The sequence below is a fragment of the Panulirus ornatus genome, chromosome 17 (assembly GCF_036320965.1).
Source record: "Panulirus ornatus isolate Po-2019 chromosome 17, ASM3632096v1, whole genome shotgun sequence".
NCBI lineage: Eukaryota > Metazoa > Arthropoda > Malacostraca > Decapoda > Palinuridae > Panulirus > Panulirus ornatus.
In genome coordinates, this window is record NC_092240.1 from 52,945,453 (window position 1) to 52,966,195 (window position 20,743).

The 20,743-nt window shown below is 44.6% G+C and overlaps 1 protein-coding gene across 2 annotated transcripts; it reads right to left on the minus strand.

The window, feature by feature from the left end:
* Positions 1-203: 203 nt before the first annotated feature.
* LOC139754779 (uncharacterized) lies at positions 204-18,912 on the minus strand. 2 transcript variants are annotated; one of them, XM_071672560.1, is made up of 16 exons: positions 18,823-18,912; positions 17,405-17,558; positions 15,382-15,563; positions 14,681-14,773; positions 14,414-14,542; positions 14,006-14,163; positions 12,921-13,168; positions 12,150-12,397; positions 11,869-12,045; positions 10,389-10,498; positions 9,793-9,961; positions 9,285-9,367; positions 8,945-9,127; positions 8,204-8,348; positions 7,292-7,468; positions 6,954-7,092 (listed from the first exon to the last, which is right to left on the minus strand). In XM_071672560.1, the coding sequence occupies exons 2-15, from the start codon at positions 17,488-17,490 to the stop codon at positions 7,335-7,337; spliced, it is 2,145 nt and encodes a 714-aa protein (XP_071528661.1). In that variant the 5' UTR covers positions 17,491-17,558; positions 18,823-18,912; the 3' UTR covers positions 6,954-7,092; positions 7,292-7,334. The 2 variants fall into 2 exon arrangements, with proteins under 2 accessions (XP_071528660.1, XP_071528661.1); XM_071672559.1 differs by lacking the exons at positions 8,204-8,348; positions 8,945-9,127; positions 9,285-9,367; ... (9 more) ...; positions 17,405-17,558; positions 18,823-18,912 and adding exons at positions 204-1,078; positions 1,817-2,885; positions 3,030-3,214; positions 5,066-5,185; positions 6,402-6,521 and having other exon boundaries at positions 6,894-7,092; positions 7,292-7,462.
* Positions 18,913-20,743: the final 1,831 nt, after the last annotated feature.

A 20,743-nucleotide genomic window follows, 5' to 3' on the forward strand; every position in this document is an offset into this window, starting at 1 on the left:
CGGTGAGTACATCTTTGCTGTTAACGTTCGACTTTTCTGACTGTTTTGTCGGTAGTTCAGTCATGAAGGTGTCAGCGTGGATGTAGTCTGACGAGGAGTGTGTCGACTCCAGCGAGCCGACAGGTGCGGTGTTCTTGTCTTTTCCGCCGTCCTGATCATCTGAAACATGCGCATTATCATGAAGCCGATTACCGAGATGAACATTTTCAGTTAGTCGGTTCCTCTCCCGTCGAATCCTCAATGTTGGACTCTTCCTTCGTCGCCGAGATTGTTGTTCCTTCTGCAGCAGTCTCCCCTGGCGTCGACCCGGGTGTTAAAGGAGATTCTACCACGGGATCACTGAAGACATCGTTTCTTTCCATTGCTGAAGCATTTCCCTCCACATCCTCTTCCATTTGTGGCTCAGAGGATTTAAGCCTCGCTTGAGATGCTACCTTCCTCTCGGAATCTTCAAAGGCCATAACAGCATTCTTGATATCATCCACCAGTTTATGGAGAATCAAAATTTTTCGTTCGGCATCATCCGTTATTGTCTCGGGATTCTGGTAAAACACTTTTTCCATTTCGTTAAACTCCGAAATCAAATCGCGTCCATTCCATTTCGATACGACAATGCTCACATCACCACGATTCTCCTTAATGTCGTCCAAGTAAGATTGCAAAACTGATATAAACGATTCGACTGCTTCAGAAGGATCCGATACCCCACGAGTCCTCCTTGATAGTCCTTTTGTTTCATCTGATCCTCCAGCATGAAGCTTCCCCATATCTGAGGTGTTCGTCAGAGATCCAAGACTCTCCGTCTTCTCCATACCTATAGTTTCAAATTCTATACCAGCTGAGGAGTTTGGACCATCAGATTCTGCAGGAGAATGGCCATCAGTACTGGAGACCTCCACTACATCGACTGGAAGCGACTTGGTCTGTTTGAGAGGAGTTAGTGACCCGCTTCTACTGGCAGACAAGGATCCTTCTATATCGCCCATGTCCTCGGGAGTGACCCGGCCAGCTGCACGAGGACGAGGCAAGTCAGGTGGGAGGGACGATGGCACAGAATCAGCAGATACTCTCGTTGGACCTAAAACGAAAGGAAAGAGCCTTAGATAATTTGGTGTTTACCTCAGTTCATGCCGAATCATTACACTTGTGAAAAGTTCATACACTATTTGAACAATACGTGAAAAGTTCATATACAATATTTAAACAATACGTGAAAAGTTCATATACAATATTTAAACAATACGTGAAAAGTTCATATACAATATTTAAACAATACGTGAAAAGTTCATATACAATATTTAAACAATACGTGAAAAGTTCATATACAATATTTAAACAATACATCAACTGACCCAATAGTTTTCATATTTAAGAGAAATCGAATCTGATTTACATTCTGAAGGATTTTATTCTTCCTATGATTTAGATACTTATAGGAATGAAATTAATGGGGCCTAAAGTTTATTTCTAAACCCGAAGACAATGATGCATCCGACATTTACTTAGTTTCTTCGAGATTTGATCATAACGAACTTCAGATGTAGATATTACTCGTTACGGCTTGTAGCTGGAAGTCTTAAAAGCAAGTTAGAACATATACGTTGCAGAGATTCCAAGAAATAGTGAATTGCTAACTTTTGACGTGACGTGGACTTCATTAATCATAAGAAAAATAGAACCACTTTGTAGTTCAGACACCTGATGGAAGACTGACAAGTTTACATACATTTTTGCAGTAACATTATAGCGAAAATTCCCTTCATGTTTCTACCGAAATAAATCCGGTATCCGTAGCAATGCGTAATGGGGTACTTACCTGGCACCGCTATTCTATTGTTGCCGCCGAAAGTGAAAACAGCAAATTTCCTCTGCTCTCTTCCGTAAGACGTCAGCATCCTCACCACCTCTCGGTTGTCAGTCCGTCTCGCCGGTGCCACTTGACACTGCACGGCAGCGCTGAGGGCTTGCTGTAGCCCTGCCTCGTCTTTGATCACTTGCAGAAGCTTCCCGAGATCGTGTTCCACCACTGCCGTCTGCAGCGCTCGGCTCTTGAAGCCAGACACAAGGGCCATGTTTTGGATAATCGAAGGATAACCAGTTATTCTCCTCAGGACCTTCTGTATCAACGAAATCGCTGTGCCGCAGTTTTCCTCCCTCTGTGCAAAGTCGGTGGTGCCCTGATGTCCCACAGAACAAATCATCCTACAGTCTTCTGTGTCGTCGGATCTAGTGTAGTTATGTCTAATGTTTTCGTCAAATAAGATCTTTAGAAGGTCTGTGATTAACAGGCTTTCGTCGTCGGATTTCATATTTCTCTTAGCATCGATATAGACAGATAAAACATCTTGCCATTCCAAGTGGAGGTGAGAGAGTTCCTCGGTGACATTTCGTACGTGTTTCTCTATGGTATCGAGAGACCTTTCAATATCCTCCTTAGTGAAAGTTACCGTCATATTGTCTTCATCCCTCCAGTCTGAACCGAGGATGTCAGAGAACAGCACTTCGTATCCCCTGTAGGGGAAGGCACAGGGCACATCCTGAGCGAGTCTGGAGAAGAACTGAGCATTGTGCTGAAGGAGAGTCAGCATGTTAGGCTCTGAAGCATCTAAGATGCTCAGCAGGTCCTCTGCAACGGCCGCACTCCTGACTCCCCACATTAGAGCTTCCCTACGGGCTTCAGCCTCAGTCAGGTCCCGGCTGCTGCTGTCAAATAATCCACAGGACTGTTCGCTGCTGCCGCTTGTATCTCTCCGCCGTCGACCGCCGGACGTGGAGTAACTAGAATACAAATCATCTTGGAGCAAGTGGATGGACGAGAAGGTCTTGGAGGCTGTGACTACTTGGTCACCCCTGACTTTGAGAACCGCCAGTTGGTTGTCTTGTACCTACGAGAAAATAGTCTATACAAGAAAGTGGACAAAGTTATTCTACTCAAATTGTAATAGGAAAGAGCTAGCCAGATCTGTTCAAGACTTTGATATGTCACACTGGCCGAGACCAAGTGGGATGAAATAGCTACTTCTACTGACCGTGATGGTGTCGAGAGCTGTGCTGATGGCGACGGAGGAGGCCAGGACTTGGGTGAAGGCGGCTGACTGGACGGTGTAGGAGTGGCCAGCCCGCCTCAGGAACACGTCCTCCGGCACCCTGACAGAGTTGACCCTCCCTGCCACCCTCACCGACTGGCTCCTCACGCTCTCCACCCGATGCTGCCCTGCATCGTGGCCCAACAGATTATACCAGTTAGTACCGTACAACAGACAAGCGACTGTCTGCTGCTGCCCCGCACAGTGGCCCAACTGCTACACCAGTTAGCTGACTGGCCTGAAGAACTCCTCGTACTTACAAGTTTACTGATGATACTAAGGTCATGGGAAAAGATAAAAAGTGAGGGCGATTGCATCACTTTACAAGGGAACACAGACAAATTACAAGAAGGTTATGATCCATGGTTGAACCTATGCAAGGTAATACGGATAAGACTGATGGAATTTCTCAATACGATCATCAGTCAGGGAATAGCGTGTTGGAATCTATCCGAGAGGGTTTTTGACGTCAACATATAAATTTGTCGCCAGAATGCCCATCTTAGAAGAACCAATGGAGAAAATCTTTCTTGACATTTTGAACACAATTCAAGTGTGCTGGGCTGAGAAATATTTAGAATTTGGATCGTTATCTTAATTCAGTGTTGCAGTATACTTCTGAAGCCTCGCCACCCCAACAAAGAACAGGACTAATAGAGAAGGTCCTAAAGAGGGAAACACCATTTGTCCACCATACAAGAGCAAAGGGTGGCTACAACTGTCGAGTTTCTAACCCAGTTTGTTACCATCAGAGAAGCCAGGTCTTTTAAGGGTGAAATAAACAATAGTTATAAAATGAGGATTGAAACCAAGCTGCAAAAAAGTACGTCGAGAGCACGAGAGGCGTGGCAGATAAGTAAACCAGGATGAAGTCGTGTATTTTGTACACAACTTTGAAAGAGCTTTAGGAATACAGACAGTATGGTCGAGAGATGGAGGCCCACGAGTGTAGAACTCCCCTTCCTGTACTGTGCAGATAGTTACTGGTAAACACAGATGTACAAAAATAGTCAGAAAAGGGCTCAAACAGTAGTAATACGAACACAAGATCGGCCAACACACATTTTGCTGTCCTCCTCGCAACCTCATCTCAGAGGCGTGCAAGGCTAATGGACGGCCCTCAGGTGTCCGGGAACATTTACAGATCGCTCCGAGACGCCTATTGTATGGAGAGGGGGAGGTGATGAGCTATTGGGTGATGGTCGGCGGCCAACCGGGTATTGTGATGGGCGGACGGAGTTGGATTCTGGCTAAGGCTGTTTGGTCGTATTGGTTGTGGAGCAGATGGTGGGTGACACAGACGAGGAGTCTGGCTCCACTCTGGACTGATTTGTAGTGGTGGTGGTTTCTATATATGGTAGGGAGGGAGGTGGAGGTTTGGAAGGCTGAACGTTCGGTTTGGACGAAGGTTTTTTTTTAGTTGTATTCGGTCGGGTGTAAGGCGAGTGTGTGCACGAAGTTGCATATGGTGGTCGTGTAATGGTGCAGGATTTTGCAGTGGATGCGAATAATGTCGTGCGTGTGCGATTACCATTTTTGATTACAACACTTGTTTCACAATTGCATACGTGTTTTACACTACGCGTCTGTGTGGCAATTTGATTTTGATTTGACTTTAGGTGTGATAGATAGTTTAAGATTAGGCGTCTTGATTTGAGGGACGAGACTGCTGCTGGCTATGACCAGAAAGACCCTTCACGGCTCTGTGGTCTTGTACAGGAAATCACGGTTGGGGCCCGAGACTGACTAACTTTTTGGTAGATCCTACTTAAGTGATATGGTGGAAAAACAGCTCACAAATGGTGGCAGAGACGTCCGTAAAGGAGTCTTGTTGCGTCATCGAAGATGTTTATTGTCCTCTTCCTCGCCAATGTCAAGCGACCTAGGACCCAGACTTGGTTCAGATATCCCCCCACCCCACCACTAAGGGACAACAACAGATAACGGGACCAAAAACTCTACCGGGGAGCCTCACTCACCTGTTACAAGCTGCAGGTTTTTATCATCCGTCCTTAATGGGTTGATGAGGTCGACACTCGAGGTGAGGTTGACCTCCAGGTTCCCGGGATATATGAGGTCACCCAGGATACGAACATGACCTGAAAATTTATGAAGATGAACTAAAGTGCCTGTGTAACTCGTCTTGCTTTTATGTTTAATATTAGACCATTCTTATCTTTTTGAATTCACTCGGCAAGCTTTAAAGGTCTTGTATATACATTTACGTTGAATATCAAACCCGTGAATTCACTCCGGTAGTTTTAGAGATCAGATATATTTAAAAATCCTGAAAAAAATTGAATCCGAAATTCAATTTTCATAATTTTTTAAGATTCTTCATTGATAACTTAGAACTGTTGTGTCAAAATGCAGTCCTCCGGATTTCAAGCTTTCCAAATTCTCAAACGCTAAGACTACATTCGAGATGGAATTTACATTTCCTTCTGTTCGTATTTACGTATATTGAAATCTGCAGTTTGATATCCACAGACTAGATGTGTTGTATGTGCTCGCCCACCGTGTATTACCAAATGGGGTCTGCTTTGTCTAAGCTGGTGGAGGTCGATATATTGCTCGTGGCACGTTTGGCATACTTGCGAGTGACAAATGTGTGTGGCATCCTTGCGAGTGACAAATGAGTTTGGAGAGTTTCTTGCGATTGTCCATGTTTATTACCGTCCACCACGGGTGATAGAGAGACTATATGCCGAGTGATGGAAACAGAGGGGAGTGCTAGATGCGGAGGGCCAATATGAATGGGGGATCTCCTGCAGGTTTGGGGAACATTTCAATGTTCAGCCATGTGAAGCTTTAGTCATATTACCCATGTCGTTCACTTATGGAGTAAATGTTAAGATTACATCATTAGGTTATCGTCAGCCGACTGCGAAAACTACCCATTCGTTCATCATTCAGATGCTCGAGTCTTTGGCTCTGCGATTTATGTATCAGAAAGTGGAAATATGTATATCTCCTCCTCTCCCAAGTTTCATTGTAGATTGGGTCCTGTGTTATCCTCCTCAGAGAAGCTTATCCCTTTTTTTCTTCCTCAGAAGTACAAGGAAGTTTACATATGGGGTCTCGAGGCTTACTTTCCTACCCTCGAAAAAAAAAATTACCCTGCTGACAACAGCACTACTGGAAGAAAAACACATCCCACTCATTGTGGAGATCATCAGCGAGACTTCTGCCAGTGGAGTAGCACCACGAGACCTATTGATTATGGAGTGTTTACCATTGATGGAGTAGCGTCTGCTGGCAATAGAGAAGTGTTTATCTGTGACCAGTGATGGAAGGGTGTTCGAGGTTGTTTACCTGTGATGGAGGCTGCAGCATCACGAGTCACGAGGCTTTGCAACAAGTGATCAATGTTGATGTCGTTGATGGTGTTGACTTGGAGAGAGTCGACCTCCAGGGTGCCACAGGCGAGAGATCCTGCACCAGGCAAAATGAAGCTCATTAGAAAGGGTCAAACTAGGCAATGGTCATGAAATTGCCCTATGAACTCTCTCAGGATTATAACACGCGAGGTTATCAAAAGAGTTTGCATGCAAGATTAGGTCACGTCATTAGGCAAGGTCATTTGGAAGGCAACGGAAAAATTGCTCTAAGGGGATCCCATTGTCATGTCATCCTAGTTCTGTAGAACCACTTCAAGATAAGAGACGCTACTGCTATCTAAAATCATTCAGTCTTCTGTCAAGATTCGACGTGTCTCACTGTGATAGCGAATTTCTAGAGGTCATCAAGATACACATATTAGCAATCACTGGTTCATAGTAGGTTAGGAGTGGGCAGGGAGCAGACCTGTGTGGTTCTGGACGGTGGTGGTCAGAAGGATGGAGTCTGTGGCGACGTGTACGCCGTCAAGGGACGAGGCAGCGTGGACGCGAGGGGTCCACAGCACGTCCAGGAATGTCGTCTCTCCGCTAATTGTGTGCTGGCCAGACAGGGTCACGTACGAGGAGACGGGGTGACCTTGTAAGCTCTCCACAAATGTCGCAGACTGTGGATAGGTATGTATGTAACTACTATGTGGATAGGTAATATATAAGCTACTATTCCCAGCTGTATCAAGAGACCACAGACTCGGAGCTTAGTTCATTAATCTATGGTCAAAAACGTTTAAGGATTTCTAAACCTCTTTTAAGAACCTAATTGGACATACGTTGCTTCGTTCGTACGAAATCCCACACAAAGTATACCTGCGAATCTATCTGGGTAAAACGCATCGTGCCCAGGTGGACACTACTCCAATTCCTCTAGGCGAACGAGGTCGTCGACGGCCGGGATCAGCTGACCATTGACCCTAACTGCCCTCAGGTCACTCACAGAGGACACGCCGGCGGACCCAATTATCAAATGACTGAAGTGAAGGTCATCTGAGAAAAAATAAAAAGTTCCATCCACATTGGCTTTATATACAAATGAAGTCTAACAAGGACACTTCTAAAACAGACGTGTCGCATGTGGAGGGGAAACGACAAAGTAAGGAAACCCAACTGAGATGGAAGGATGGAGTGAATGATGTAGGGTAATCGAGGCCTGAACATGGAGGAGGGTGATGGATGCACACGGGATAGAGCCAGTTGGAGCGATGTGGTATACAAGGGGCGACATGATGTCAATGGACTGAACCAGGGTATGTGAAGCGTCTTGGGTTAACCATGCAAAGGTCTATGGGACACTGTTGTGGTTAGGGAGCTGTGGTTTCGGTGCATTACACACGCCGCAATGGATGTGAAGGAATGCGGCCCGTCTTCATCTTTTCCTATCGCTCCTCGCAAACTGGGGTTAACAGCGGGCAAGCGTCAGAATTATATATAGCAATTAAGCAAGGAAGTGCGAACAGGATATGATCATGAAGAAAGGCCAAATCATGGATGCGATAACCGTGGTGGAGACAGAAGGGAAGCCAGTTCAAAATTACTCTATACGACTTTGTTTAGATCGAGCAAGTTGTTAGGGGTTCAGTACAATTTCGCGTAATTTAAGGATGGTGTTAGGTTGACGCTACAATTGTATCGCATACATCAAGTGACTGTAGGGGATTCTGATCCTACTTCAGACAGGCAGAAACCAGGGTAGGTAATGCGGAGGGTTGAGATAAGACTTACCAGGCCATGTGATGGGGCTGTTGATAGGGATGGTGTTGACGAACCTTCGCCAGGCTCCTCCCAGTTCCTGTTCCAGGGCTTCGATCTTTTGTTGTACGCCGTGTAAAGTGGCTGGGAACAGTTCGCCCGTGGACCGGACGTGCACCTGGACATGTACGAGGAAGTTATGTGCAATACACAGACGACGACAGACCCAAGGACAAGGCTAGGTGGTCTGGCTTTTACTGGGAAATATATTACAAGAAATTGAAACCATTGTCACCAGAGAGCAGTGCCTTAACACCTGACGGCGACAAAATCGAGGTTATGGTATGACGCATGGCGTCAACAATAGTCGTAAGATATGTTTGATCCATAGCACACATATCAGACTGCTATGTAAAGACTGTTTTAGAGACAAAGGAGTGGAATCTGTGGATCTTTCCTGCCCATCGGCTTGAAACTGGCAAGTAGTAATATTCGAGAATACAAGGGCGTGCCTGTATTACTGCAGTATATCAGCAGTATGATAAATATGGTATACTGTATATTCACCGAGCAATTTCAGACTTACGTATACGTGTATTAACTACAATTATTGAACATTAAGATGCAGAATCAGAGCAAGCAAGATATTCAATACTCAAACATTATCCGCTACTTACATGTTAAAGGTCTTGCCTTTCATGATTGAGACTGTACACATCAAAGGCATAACACAATGACATTTAAAACGTGTGTGTGACAAGCCTCGACAAATACCTGTGACACCTCACTAGGCGAGAGCACGGTCAGGTTCCCCTTAATAACCACGGGAACCGTGAAGGCGTGAGGCCCAGTGATCATGGGGTTGGTTTCCAGCTGCTGAGAAGAATGTCGACATCCTTGCTCCCTCGCTCCTTTCAACAGGTCCTGACACCGCTTCTCTGTGGCCTCGTAGAACTCCTGAACGAAGGTGCGGGATTATTACATCGGTAAACAAGGTCTCTCGTGGCCCCCCAGCATTAAATCCCCTTCAATTAAAGATACGAAGATATTTGGATGAATTTCACAAGTTATTCCCACATTTACCATGTCCTACGCTACTTCAAGTGGCCCTTACTTGTAGAGTCTTGTCGGTTCTGAAGGATATGGTGTACAGCGTTGGTTCATTGGACGACCTGCCATCATCCTCGTTGCTCACACCTGCATACATAGGGTCATTACGTACTCGGGAACACGTCCATTTTTCGAAAACAAAAATATTTATTTTTGATATAAAAGTCACTAACAAATCTGTTTTTTTAAAGTATGATTATTTTTAAAGCACCATTTTAATTATATGATATAATAGATCAGGTGTTACCGGACTCCGGCTGCAAGGTGTTGAACCACGAGTGAAAAATCACCAGTTAGCGAGGTTGTATCACCGAGTACAGTCTCGTAGGAGACCTACCTACTCCAAAGGAGTTTACATTTCCCTCCGACTGGATGTAGAGCAGCCGTTGAACTGCAAGGGCCCTTAGGGAGGTCCTGGTTAACACCAAGACTCTCACAAATTGGTCTTTGGGTAATTATAGCTAGGGAATTAACCGCACAGAAGTGGTTGGAGGAGAAGGAGCGCCACTCACCCATGATCACCACACCATTCCAGGTGACGGCAGACATGCTGGTGACCCCCACGCCGAAGGGACCTTCCGCGCGCTGCAGTTCCGTGGGCGTGAACCGCCATCCGTTGTACTGGTAGAACTTGATCCCAGTCACACTGCTGGCCACGGCTAAGAGCACGGTGTCTTCCACCTGACCCAAGAAAAGGCGCGAGAGTGTCAAGGTCGCGTACCCGACAGACGTAACAGTGTCGTAACTTGAAATGATGTGGGTGAAAACTAAATTCTATTAGGAAAAAAAACCTAATAGACAGGAATCGTGTCTATTGTTAAAGGAGTGACTATCTACCTCAGCCTGGTTATATGGGCTTTGTAGCATTAAGCAATGAACTTCGACAGTCATTAGGATCTGAAATTGTTAACTTGTACAATCTAATTACTCATGATTTTTAAGTACGAGTCAAAGAAAAAAACAAAGCTATGCCGGAAAAAAGTACATTCTTTAGGTAATATTTCAATACACCGACAGCACGAAGCCCCCTGTATATCATATCGCTTCCTGTTACTATCCCGCGCACGCTTTACACCCTCTTGCAAGCTCATTGGATACATGTATATACCTGAACAGCCAACCACTGGATGGCGTGGTTAGTTGGTATCTCCTGGAAGAGCACGAACTTCCCAAGGTGGTACTGGTAGATTCTTGATGTTGTATAGGGGTTGCAGTTGCCTGAAAAATGAATTTCTTTTTTTTTAATACCATTCACCGTAACTATTTATAGTTTTACACCAAAAATAACATTTATGTAAATCAACATTTTTCACTCTTGCTGCCGATATTGGAAATGATAATGGATAAATGTGTTCAGGTTAGTAATGTTAATGTGCATAATTGCGAAGACTAGTCCTGGAATTTACATAGTCATACCAGCTCGAAGCAAATGGTAAATTAGGTTTGTTGACATGTAATGCGTGTTGAAAAACATGTCATGAAGGTTACAAGCTGTAAGCGTACCTGGAATGATTGAGGAATGCGAGAGCCATCGTAAAAAGTAGAGAAAATATTAGGAGACGAGAGAAAATACCAATTGGTTAGAGAATACGAGTGCTAAAGCACAGCATAGTGAAGTGAGCAAGTTGATAAAAAGGAAAGTATACTAAATTCCGAAGATTCATCAAATGAAACGGTTGATGTCAAGACACGACATTCTGTGTACAGAACATTCAGTAAATGAAGCATTCTATAACAAAAGACTTGTCCAGGTAATGCTTTTAATGCATAACAAGATGGGGATACTTTAGGGATAGAGACAAGAGACTATAGATGGTAGACAGCTATCAAAAGAAGGCAAGAAATGGATACGTGCAAGACGCAAGCGAAGAAAAATACCTAAACATTTCCTTAAAGACAAGAGTATGATTGGGACCTGGATGTGGCAAGGAACATTCTGGTAGATTACAGTCAAGATGAAGGGACGGAAGGACATTACCATCCTGCGGTTGGTGGATCCTAGACTGACGCTTGTGGACCAGATTACACCGAAAACAAGTGTCTTCCGATACAGTAGAGGATGTTAAAACTGTGGGTAGCGTATCCACTTTATCCAAGGTACTGTACATGGTAGAAGGTTACTCTCCCAAAAAGGATAGTAAAATATCAAGCTGTAAAAATCCGAGACTAAGGTGAGAGGTTAAATGCCACAATGTTGATGGTCTGTCTTAGGCGACGGCTAGTTCACTCGTGTGCCTAACAGAGTTCAGCCAACACTGATGTGCAGAGAACACTGGTGAAGGAGCAAGTGGACGAGTTGAAAGATTATTTCAGGACCAGGATGTGCAGCAAGCAGAGTACACAATTTAGATTTGGAACAGCGAGTTGTACGATGAAAAATGGGACCACGCCATACTTATATGGAAAAGGTACTGGTTAAACATGTGATGAGTATGTGCGGTTGGGCAAGTGCATGAGGAAGGGTTAGAATGGTGAAGGCAAACTGTTTGCACTGGGTCGAGTTAAGGTAGAGGCACAAGAATTTGCGAGGATGCGGCACTAAGCAGGCAGATGGTACGTGGGAAAACAGTGTCGAAAATTCCACCCACCGAACTCGTCATCCTCACAGAAGTTGGCCACAGCCAGGAAAGTGTTCTTCCGCGGGTCGACGCCGAGGGTGAAGCTCTCGAAGTGTGTGGCGCCCTTGGTGAGGATCTGCTGGAAGGGCACGTATCGGTTCATGTCCACAGAGTACCGGTAGATGACGCTGTCGCAGTTGTGTTGGCCTGTGGATAGTTCATAACCTCGTTAAACGCAAGTTCTATCGTTAATCACACATCAGACTCATGGGCATGTAGGAAACAAGACGTACACATATCCTTTCATTTACCCTTGTTATTCCTGAAGTTGGCTACGGCCAGGAAGAAGAATTTGCTTGCTATGAAGTAGTGGACGGCTCTCGGGTTGGTGCCCGGCAGTTCCTGGACGATGTCGAAGTAGAGACCCGTCCAGCGGTAGAGGCGGGAGGTGGTGTGGTAGTTCTTGTAGGTCCCGTATCCCGCGTGTCCCCCAGACATCCCGTTGGTTACGGTGACCTCCGCGTTGATTACGGCCAGGTAGGTCTTGTGCTGCTGTGTCCTGTGGGGTGGTAGACGTGCATGCGAATTACTCGTTATGAACCAAAGTTTTGAGCGCTTTTCCAAGAAACATACTATTGTGTCTCATAGTTTATACTACTTTCATTCACGGGTCAACATGACAACGTCGTATGCAGTCATGGAGTCCATTTCAAACATGCAGCATTTACAAATGTAACTCAAAATGTAACGCGCAAACAACGAAGGTGTTTCATACAAATAAGTTTCTTGTTGAACGTCATAACCTCAGTGTTTGGAGGGACATTATTAAGTTTACCCTGACCAGAAATTCGAAGTTACAGTCATGAAATTTGTACTATCTACTCAGTTCTACTACACTGAAATTACTTTACCTCATTTTCGTGATCCATGCCGTAATTTCATTAATTGCTTTGATTATCTTGGGTTTCCTACCTACCCAGGTGCCATTATGAACTTGAGCGTCTCAATGTCAAATTTCAACTCCACCCATAGTGCAACTTGCTAACCTTTCGCCCTCCGCACCAGGGCCTCTCCCTACCTACCAGATATCGACGTATCGAGGACTCGGGGTCGGGATGGTCTGGAGGAAGTTCAGGTGCAGACGGCCCTGGCCAGGGGCTTCCTCATCCACCAGGTAGACCGTCACTTCGTCCAACGTGTCCTCGCCGCTGAAGAAGCCTTGGTATGGATCCGGCTCCCCGACGGTGATACACACGAGAAGTAGACGGCCCAGACCCACGCGGCAGAAGTCGCACTTGTGGTCGCCCTTCAGCCTAGCGGTGTGATGGACCTGGCCAGATGTGAAGGTATTGGAGGATAAATAGTCAGCAACGTCTGTCGTGTAGCGAATTTGTATCTAATCATTTCTCATGCCCAAGGCTGGGTTAAGTACTCTTTCCTGGAAGCACGTCACACACACAAAAGCTTTCAGAGCCTCTTATTGATCTCATGGACATGACAATTTAAAGGTCCCAACATGCCTTTTGTCGAATTTCACTCCTGTCTCTCTGAACACGCTGTTAACTTTTACTTCCAACCACTAATTGATAACTAACTTCTCTTCGTCTAACCTTCCTTGGAAAATTAGCGCTTTACTTTTACTTCTTCACTACCTTTCTCTCCCAAACATACATCGAAACCAAATCATTTCATCCATTCTGGCTACGGCGGTGTATATAGTTAGAGTGTGTACGTGTAGAATTATATAAATTCATTCAGGTTACGAAGGTGTTTATAAGCATGCGAGAGCGTTTAAGCTTAGAATTATCGTCAACGCTTGCTGGTGTGACAGGTTTTCAAATTAATGGTCATCGCGTGACACTCATAGCCTCACTGACCCTGGCAATTGACAGGCCTCATTGTAGAATAATCAGCCAACTCCAGTCAGAATTTCAGCAACAAAAACTAATATTGTTAGCACCAAAACCCTAATATTCAATTTCTAGTCGAAAGTTCGACTATCATGTTTGCATTCCTTTCCTACACTAACACCTATTGTATGTAGGTCTAAAGTATGTTCATGTGACACTGACTTCGGTCCAACACTTTATCCTGTCCAAACAGATCGTGAACTGGATTTACGAAGCATCGTCGTTCGTGTTAGCGAGGAGCCCAGGAACCCACCCACCTGTCTGATCTGTTCGTCCACAGCATAGATGGACACGTTCATGGCGGCGTCTATAACAGCCACGATCAGCCGGCCGTTCCACTGGGTCATTTCGATGCTCCTGGAGCCACGTACTCCCAGGTCCAACAGTCCCTCTATCTTGCTCAAAATTGGCAGACCTGCGAAGTCGAAAAAGATTGTAAATTACATATATTTGGTACGCTCTTGAGCAGTTTTCAAGTTTTGATAGACCAGGAAGGGAAGAACAAAAAGTATAGGAGAGAAAATAGCCTTAGTGTGTTTGGGTGTGACAGCTCAAGCTTGAACTCTGTAGCATGGTTCAACCTACCAGGGAAAGGAAAATCCCCACGGCCATAGCTGAAGCCATCGCTGCTACCACAAACCCTGAAGAGTGTGGTTGCCACTCACCGTCTGGGTCTTTGTAATTGAAGATATCATGCAGGGCTTCCCTCTTCACCCTCTGGCGTGTCCATCCTCCCTCACTGGTAGCATCTCCTACGCTCTCCAGTCGTCGAGCAAACCTCTGCCTGCCTGGGACTGAGACAATGCGATTCATTACCAAATCTTTCGTGTCATCGATTGTCACTGTGCCACGATGAGAGTAAGGCCAAGGGAACATAGGCAACGTACCTGCTTGATAGGAAAGCTATAGTGGAATAGGGCGAATCGACTCACCTGGAAAGCGGGTTGCAGCTGCGCTTGTGTACACATTCACGGCGTCTTCGGCCTTCGTGAGCATTCGTTGCCTGAAGGCCGTCAAGCGATCGGCTGGTCGGGGGATGAAACACCAGTTACATCAGCAATACTACTTTATAATACAAGTCAACAACGCTCAGTAATCCTATGCAGCAAGGCTTTGCACGACCCGATCATGCTATGGAGCTTAATACACAGGACGGTGGAGTTTAGACGCGTATAATGAAAAAACAAAGCTGGTATTTATTCATATAACTTATGGTCTCCCTTTCAGACGTTCGCCCAACAATCTCTTCAAGATTTAGGCAACACCGTTCGTTAGAAGAAGATAGAATGAGGGTAACTTGGCGATTTATAGAAAGACGTAAGCATGTGATGGTTGTAATCTAGGGATGAAGGGAATAGATTACTAGTGTTAAAAGATTCGACAGTCACTCAAAATTCTGCAATTAGTATACAATGTTCCGTGTCGTAGACCCAATAAAGAACTAACGTGTAAGATGTTCGGTGTCGTGGATTCAGTGATTAATGTGTAAAAGATGTCCTGCTTCTGTTCAGTGAGGAAGTGATGTGTAAAAGATGTCCCGTGTTGTCGGTTCAGTAAGGAAGTAACGTGTAGAAGATGTTGTATGTCGCCGACACGTAGAGATGATACACACACTAACTTGCATCACACTTACCGAGTTTGGCCGTGTCCTGGAAGATGTAAGGTCGAACCCTCTCCCACAGGGATCCCAAAGCTATACCCAGAACGCTGCCTTCAGCGCCTCCGTCGGTAGCCAGGCCTGACCCGTGCCACACTTGGGAGGAGTTGGTGAAGTCTTCACTACTGGAATTGCTTTGTCCATCCTGCTGGTACCCGCTGGGTAAAGTAATTGCAGGTGAGAATCTTTGTGACGAGGTTTTAATTAAGGATACTAAAAGTCGAGCAAAATGGTAGAGACTCTTGCAGTTTTGCTTTCAGAGAGTTCCCCCGAATTACACAACTGGAAAGACCTTCTCATGCTGAGTGTTCAATAATTAACGTCATGCGTATTTGCCCATCTCGCCGTGCGAGGTTTTTATTTTTCGCGCGCGCGCACGCGTGTGTGTGTACGTAAAAAAGCATGTGTACGTAAGGGTATAGGCATGTAGGGTAATGTTGAAAGGGCAAGGGAAGGCCATTTATAGAATGCAATGAATATTTCATTATTAACGTACACTAATGAATGAGAAAATGCCGATTCAACTTCAGCATGCATATGGCCTGTCTAGGACCCTAGTTCACCCTTCGAAGCCTATCTGATGCTTGTTCATGTTACTGCAGCTGAAGTTGTAGTCATGGAAGAAAATATCACAATCATTCCCACTGAACTACACAAGGCGCTCTTATCTATTGCCAAGATCCTCCTCACGACTCTCTCCATACCCCACACCTATACATGATGCACCGTATTTAACTCCACAAATCTCTGGAAAGATTTTCAAAAACTGAAAGTTCCTTACACAGTAGCACTTCGTGTAGGAATCCTAGTGGCCCAGATATGCAAATCCATGAACCTCCTTCCCCCATTAAGACTAAGATTTGTGACTTAGGAAATCCTCCAGATTCTGGAGACTAAGTCACTAAAATCTTGGAACGCCCTCCCTCCCTCCCTCCTCCCTAGAGAAGTCTGGAAAATCCCCCCAGGCCCTCCACTCTGCCCAAGAATTCCAGTAAAATGTTTCTCCTACTTTCCAGGAGGCTTGTTGGATTTGAATGTTCTTGTCGACAGCTTTCTTTTCTTCAAATTCATTCGACTTTGAAAGTTGTCCTCTGATACCATAGGTTCTTTGTGCCTCTATCTGCAAGCCAGTTTGTGTCTTGCTAACTTCTTAGATATGTATGATTTTGTGGTTGTTAATATTTCCGTATATTTTTGACTAAATGCTGTTCCAAGGTTGGCTTGACGCACGCTGCAAGGAACTGTCATTGTTAAGACAGTTTCTTTCAACAGTGTGTGTGTGTGTGTGTGTGTGTGTGTGCATGAATCTGCTTCCTAAGCTAGTGCTAACACGTGGATCATCCGGTGGCTTTAGTATTGCCACTTCCATCTGTGAACGGGTTGGGCATTACCACGCGCATCTGTCACCAATACACTGTAGCACAGCCGGTGACCGCCGCAGGGAGTGTCTCAAAGAAGCTAATCCCTGGTAGTGGACGAGGCAGTTTGGACCATAAAAGGGGGGCTGTACTATCCCCTAACTTATCCTTCGTGTCCGAACGCACAGCAACACAGCCCCAGTGCTGTACACCCCCCTGCTGAGCTGTGGCATTCACACTTGCTGTACAGAGGCAAGTCAGTCCTCATTATCAAGGAGGCATATGGTACATGCATCTTATGTCTGGACATGAAGAAATTTATTTCTCTACTGGACATTCTTTTCCAACGGTAATAGTAGGAAGGTTCAGCACCGAGGTCTCCAATTAAGTCCAAAGTTGGCATTCTGATTGGTTTTACAAGGTCGGTGTGACCGGTTGGACGAGATACATTTTTGGTCAGAGGACCCTATAGTGGTAGAAATGTGACATGTATAGCGGGAGGGGTGAAGAAAAAGGAGTATGACGGCAGAGTGGTATGTTGGATGTTTTGATCCTTCCAACATTGGAGGGGACAAAGATGGTACTCTGCTCCACCGGGATCATCCCTGGTAAATAAGGAAAAATTTAACCGATGAACTCACCTGGAGTGGTTGACAGTGATGGCAGAGGTCAAGGCCGGGAGGAGGAGGGTGGCAACACAGGTCAACAGAAGGCGTAGCCTCGGCATCGTCTGGTACACTACACCCAGCGGTGGACGTCAAGTCAAGGAAGGTCACGGCCCGCTCACGCCACGATCTGGTGGGGGTGGGTCAATAATGTAGTGGAAATTGCACGATAGATTTTACCAAACAAGAACAGCAAAATGGCTCGGGTTAGAATAGTAGTACTGTCTCTACGAGGAAATAGATGGGCCCTGGTTCGATCTTTTGCAGAGATTTTTTTCTTTTTAAGAGACTTTTGGGAAGGTGTTTTACTCTGCAAGGGCGTACTAGATTACTGGTTCAGCTTCGTGTCAGCGGAGGGCCCAGTGGTTCGAGAGGGATGATGGTTCATAAGCCTTGTAGAGCCAAAGGACATTACGGTCATTTATCACAGGATCAAACTCATCTCTTGCGTCATTTCTTAGTGATACGAGTCCACAAATACCTTAATTCCATTAAATTGCACTTGTGACAAACATCCGAAGTTGCACTTGTGACACTAAGCGAAACATCCGAATCTTTACACGATTATGATAGATTTTTGATACACTAAATTTAAAACGAACATTTGCCGGCACTGGACAACCAATGGTTCAAATAGGGCTTCAGTTTGACCTCTGGTTCGAACAGGAAAGATTTCAAAGCAACAACTGGTTCGAGCAGGAAAGGGTTCAGGTCAACCACCATCTAGCCCGAAATGGTTCAGGTTGACCTCAGATTCGAACAGGGCAGGGTACAGAAGACCATTCATGCACTCGAGCGATTCGTTTGCAGTGGTTCCAGAAAGCCCTACAGAACGCCGCTGGCGACTCCAGCTTAGGCAGAAATAAAGGACCAGTGTCTTCCTGACATTAATTCAACCTTACGGCATCTGGTTCAACCTAGAAAATAATGTTCGCCGATTTGATCTATGAAAATAGGTGGTGCCACAATATCAACCTAACAAATTGCATGGCCACTGGTTTAAACTAGAAAAGTATAGGGTCGCCAGTTCAGCCTAGCATGATACAGGGCCACTGATTTAGCCCAACAAAACACCGAGCCACAGTTTCAACCTAGCAAAGTAGAGGGACAACGGTTTAAAGTCGCAGATTCGATTAAGGTAATCAGAGACTTAATCAAGTGTCCCCAAAATACTTTAAACTACCGGTTCTTCCCCATGGGCGAGAACAGTCCACTAGTTCTACATGACAACTGAAATCACATGTTCAAACTCAAGAACCAAATGGTAAAGACCTCATTATAACTTTAAATCTCCCCAACTTATACCCAGATCACATATTTTGAACAGAATTACAGCTCTTAAAATCCTAGAACTTCAATTGACACACAGAATCCACCATCGCTAATTCCCTTACTGAAGTCTCGAACGCAGATCTGCCGTGGTGCCCGGACCGCACCTTACTCACGTCACTCACTCACAGACTGTGGTCGCCGGCGAATTAATCATCGACTCGTAGCCACTGAGTCCTACTGGGAGACGACTCTCCAACCCTGCCTGCAGTTATATGACTAAGTTGAACCCTTTTCCTTTAAATAAGCACTCGGTCGATAGATGGCGTTGAGTTCGGTGTCCTCTTTGTCTCCCGTTTTCTTCACAACCCAGCGGATTTGATAATGATATCCAGAAAATGACATAAAAAGCCTCTGACAGACGAAATATAAAGCAAAAAAAAGTTCAAGGACTTTCAGTATTCTAACTTACATGAAGCACAATAAAAAAAAAAAACCCGTAGGTTAACTTTCTATCAGCCATGACGTCATGAGAAAAATAGAAACCACGAGAACTGGGATTCACGAGAAAACGGGTGTAAACAGCTTCGTACCATGGGTTATTAAGACGATCTAATGAACTGCTGTTTCTGCCTGACGTATAGTGACGGTAAGACGCCTGAAAACCATATACGTTTGTCTTATATAATATATATATATATATATATTATATATATATATATATATATATATATATATATATATATATATATATATATAGAATGTGTGGAAGGCGAGAACGTTATCTCGGAGAGCAAAAGTGGGTATGTTTGAAGGAATAGTGGTTCCAACAATGTTATATGCTTGTGAGGCATGGGCTATAGATAGGGTTGTGCGGAGGAGGGTGGATGTGTTGGAAATCAGATTTTTGAGGACAGACAACATGTGATGTGAGGTGGTTTGATCGAGTAAGTAATGGAAGAGTGAGAGAGATTTGTGGTAATAAAAAGAGTGTGGTTGAGAGAGCAGAAGAGGGTGTATTGAAATGGTTTGGTCACATCGAGGGAATGAGTGAGGAAAGATTGACAAAGAGGATATATGTGTCAGAGGTGGAGGGAACGAGAAGTGGGAGACCAAATAAATTGGATGTGGAAGGATGGAGTGAAAAATATTTTGAGCGATCGGGGCCTGAAAATGCAGGAGGGTGAAAGGCGTGCAAAGAATAAAAGTGAATTGGAACGATGTGGTATACTAGTTTCGACGTGCTGTCAGTGGATTGAACCAGGGCATGTGAAGCGTCTGGGGTAAACTATGGAAATTTTTGTGGGGCCTGGATTTGGAAAGGGAGCTGTGGTCTTGGTGTATTACACATGACAGCTAGAGACTGAGTGTGAACGAATGTGGCCTTTTGTCCTTTCCTAGCGCTACCTCGCGGGGGGAGGGGGGATGCTATTTCATGTGTGGCGGGTGGCGACGGGATGAATAAAGGCGGCAAGTATGAATTATGGGCTTGTGTATATATGTGTATGTCTGTGTATGTATATATATGTATACGTTAAAATGTATAGGTATGTATATGTGCGTGTGTGGACGTGTATGTATATACATGTGCATGTGGGTGGGTTGGGCCATTCTTTCATGTTTCCTTGCGCTTGCTCGCTAACGCGGGAGACAGCGACAAAGTATAATATAATATATATATATATATAATAATATATATATATATATATATATATATATATATATATATATATAATGATATATATATATTTTTTTTTTTTTTTTTTTTTTTTTTTCCAAAAGAAGGAACAGAGAATTGGGCCAGGTGAGGTATTCCTCAAAGGCCCAGTCCTCTGTTCTTAATGCTACCTCGCTAATGCGGGAAATGGCGAATAGTATAAAAGAAAGAAAAGATATATATATATATATATATATATTATATATATATATATAATGATAATAATAATAGAAGATTACTGGAAATTGAAGATATAGATAGCGTGTTAATCCTGCACGATAGCAATAATATGCAAATTGCTTTTTAAATTTCCTCCTGCACCTTTATAT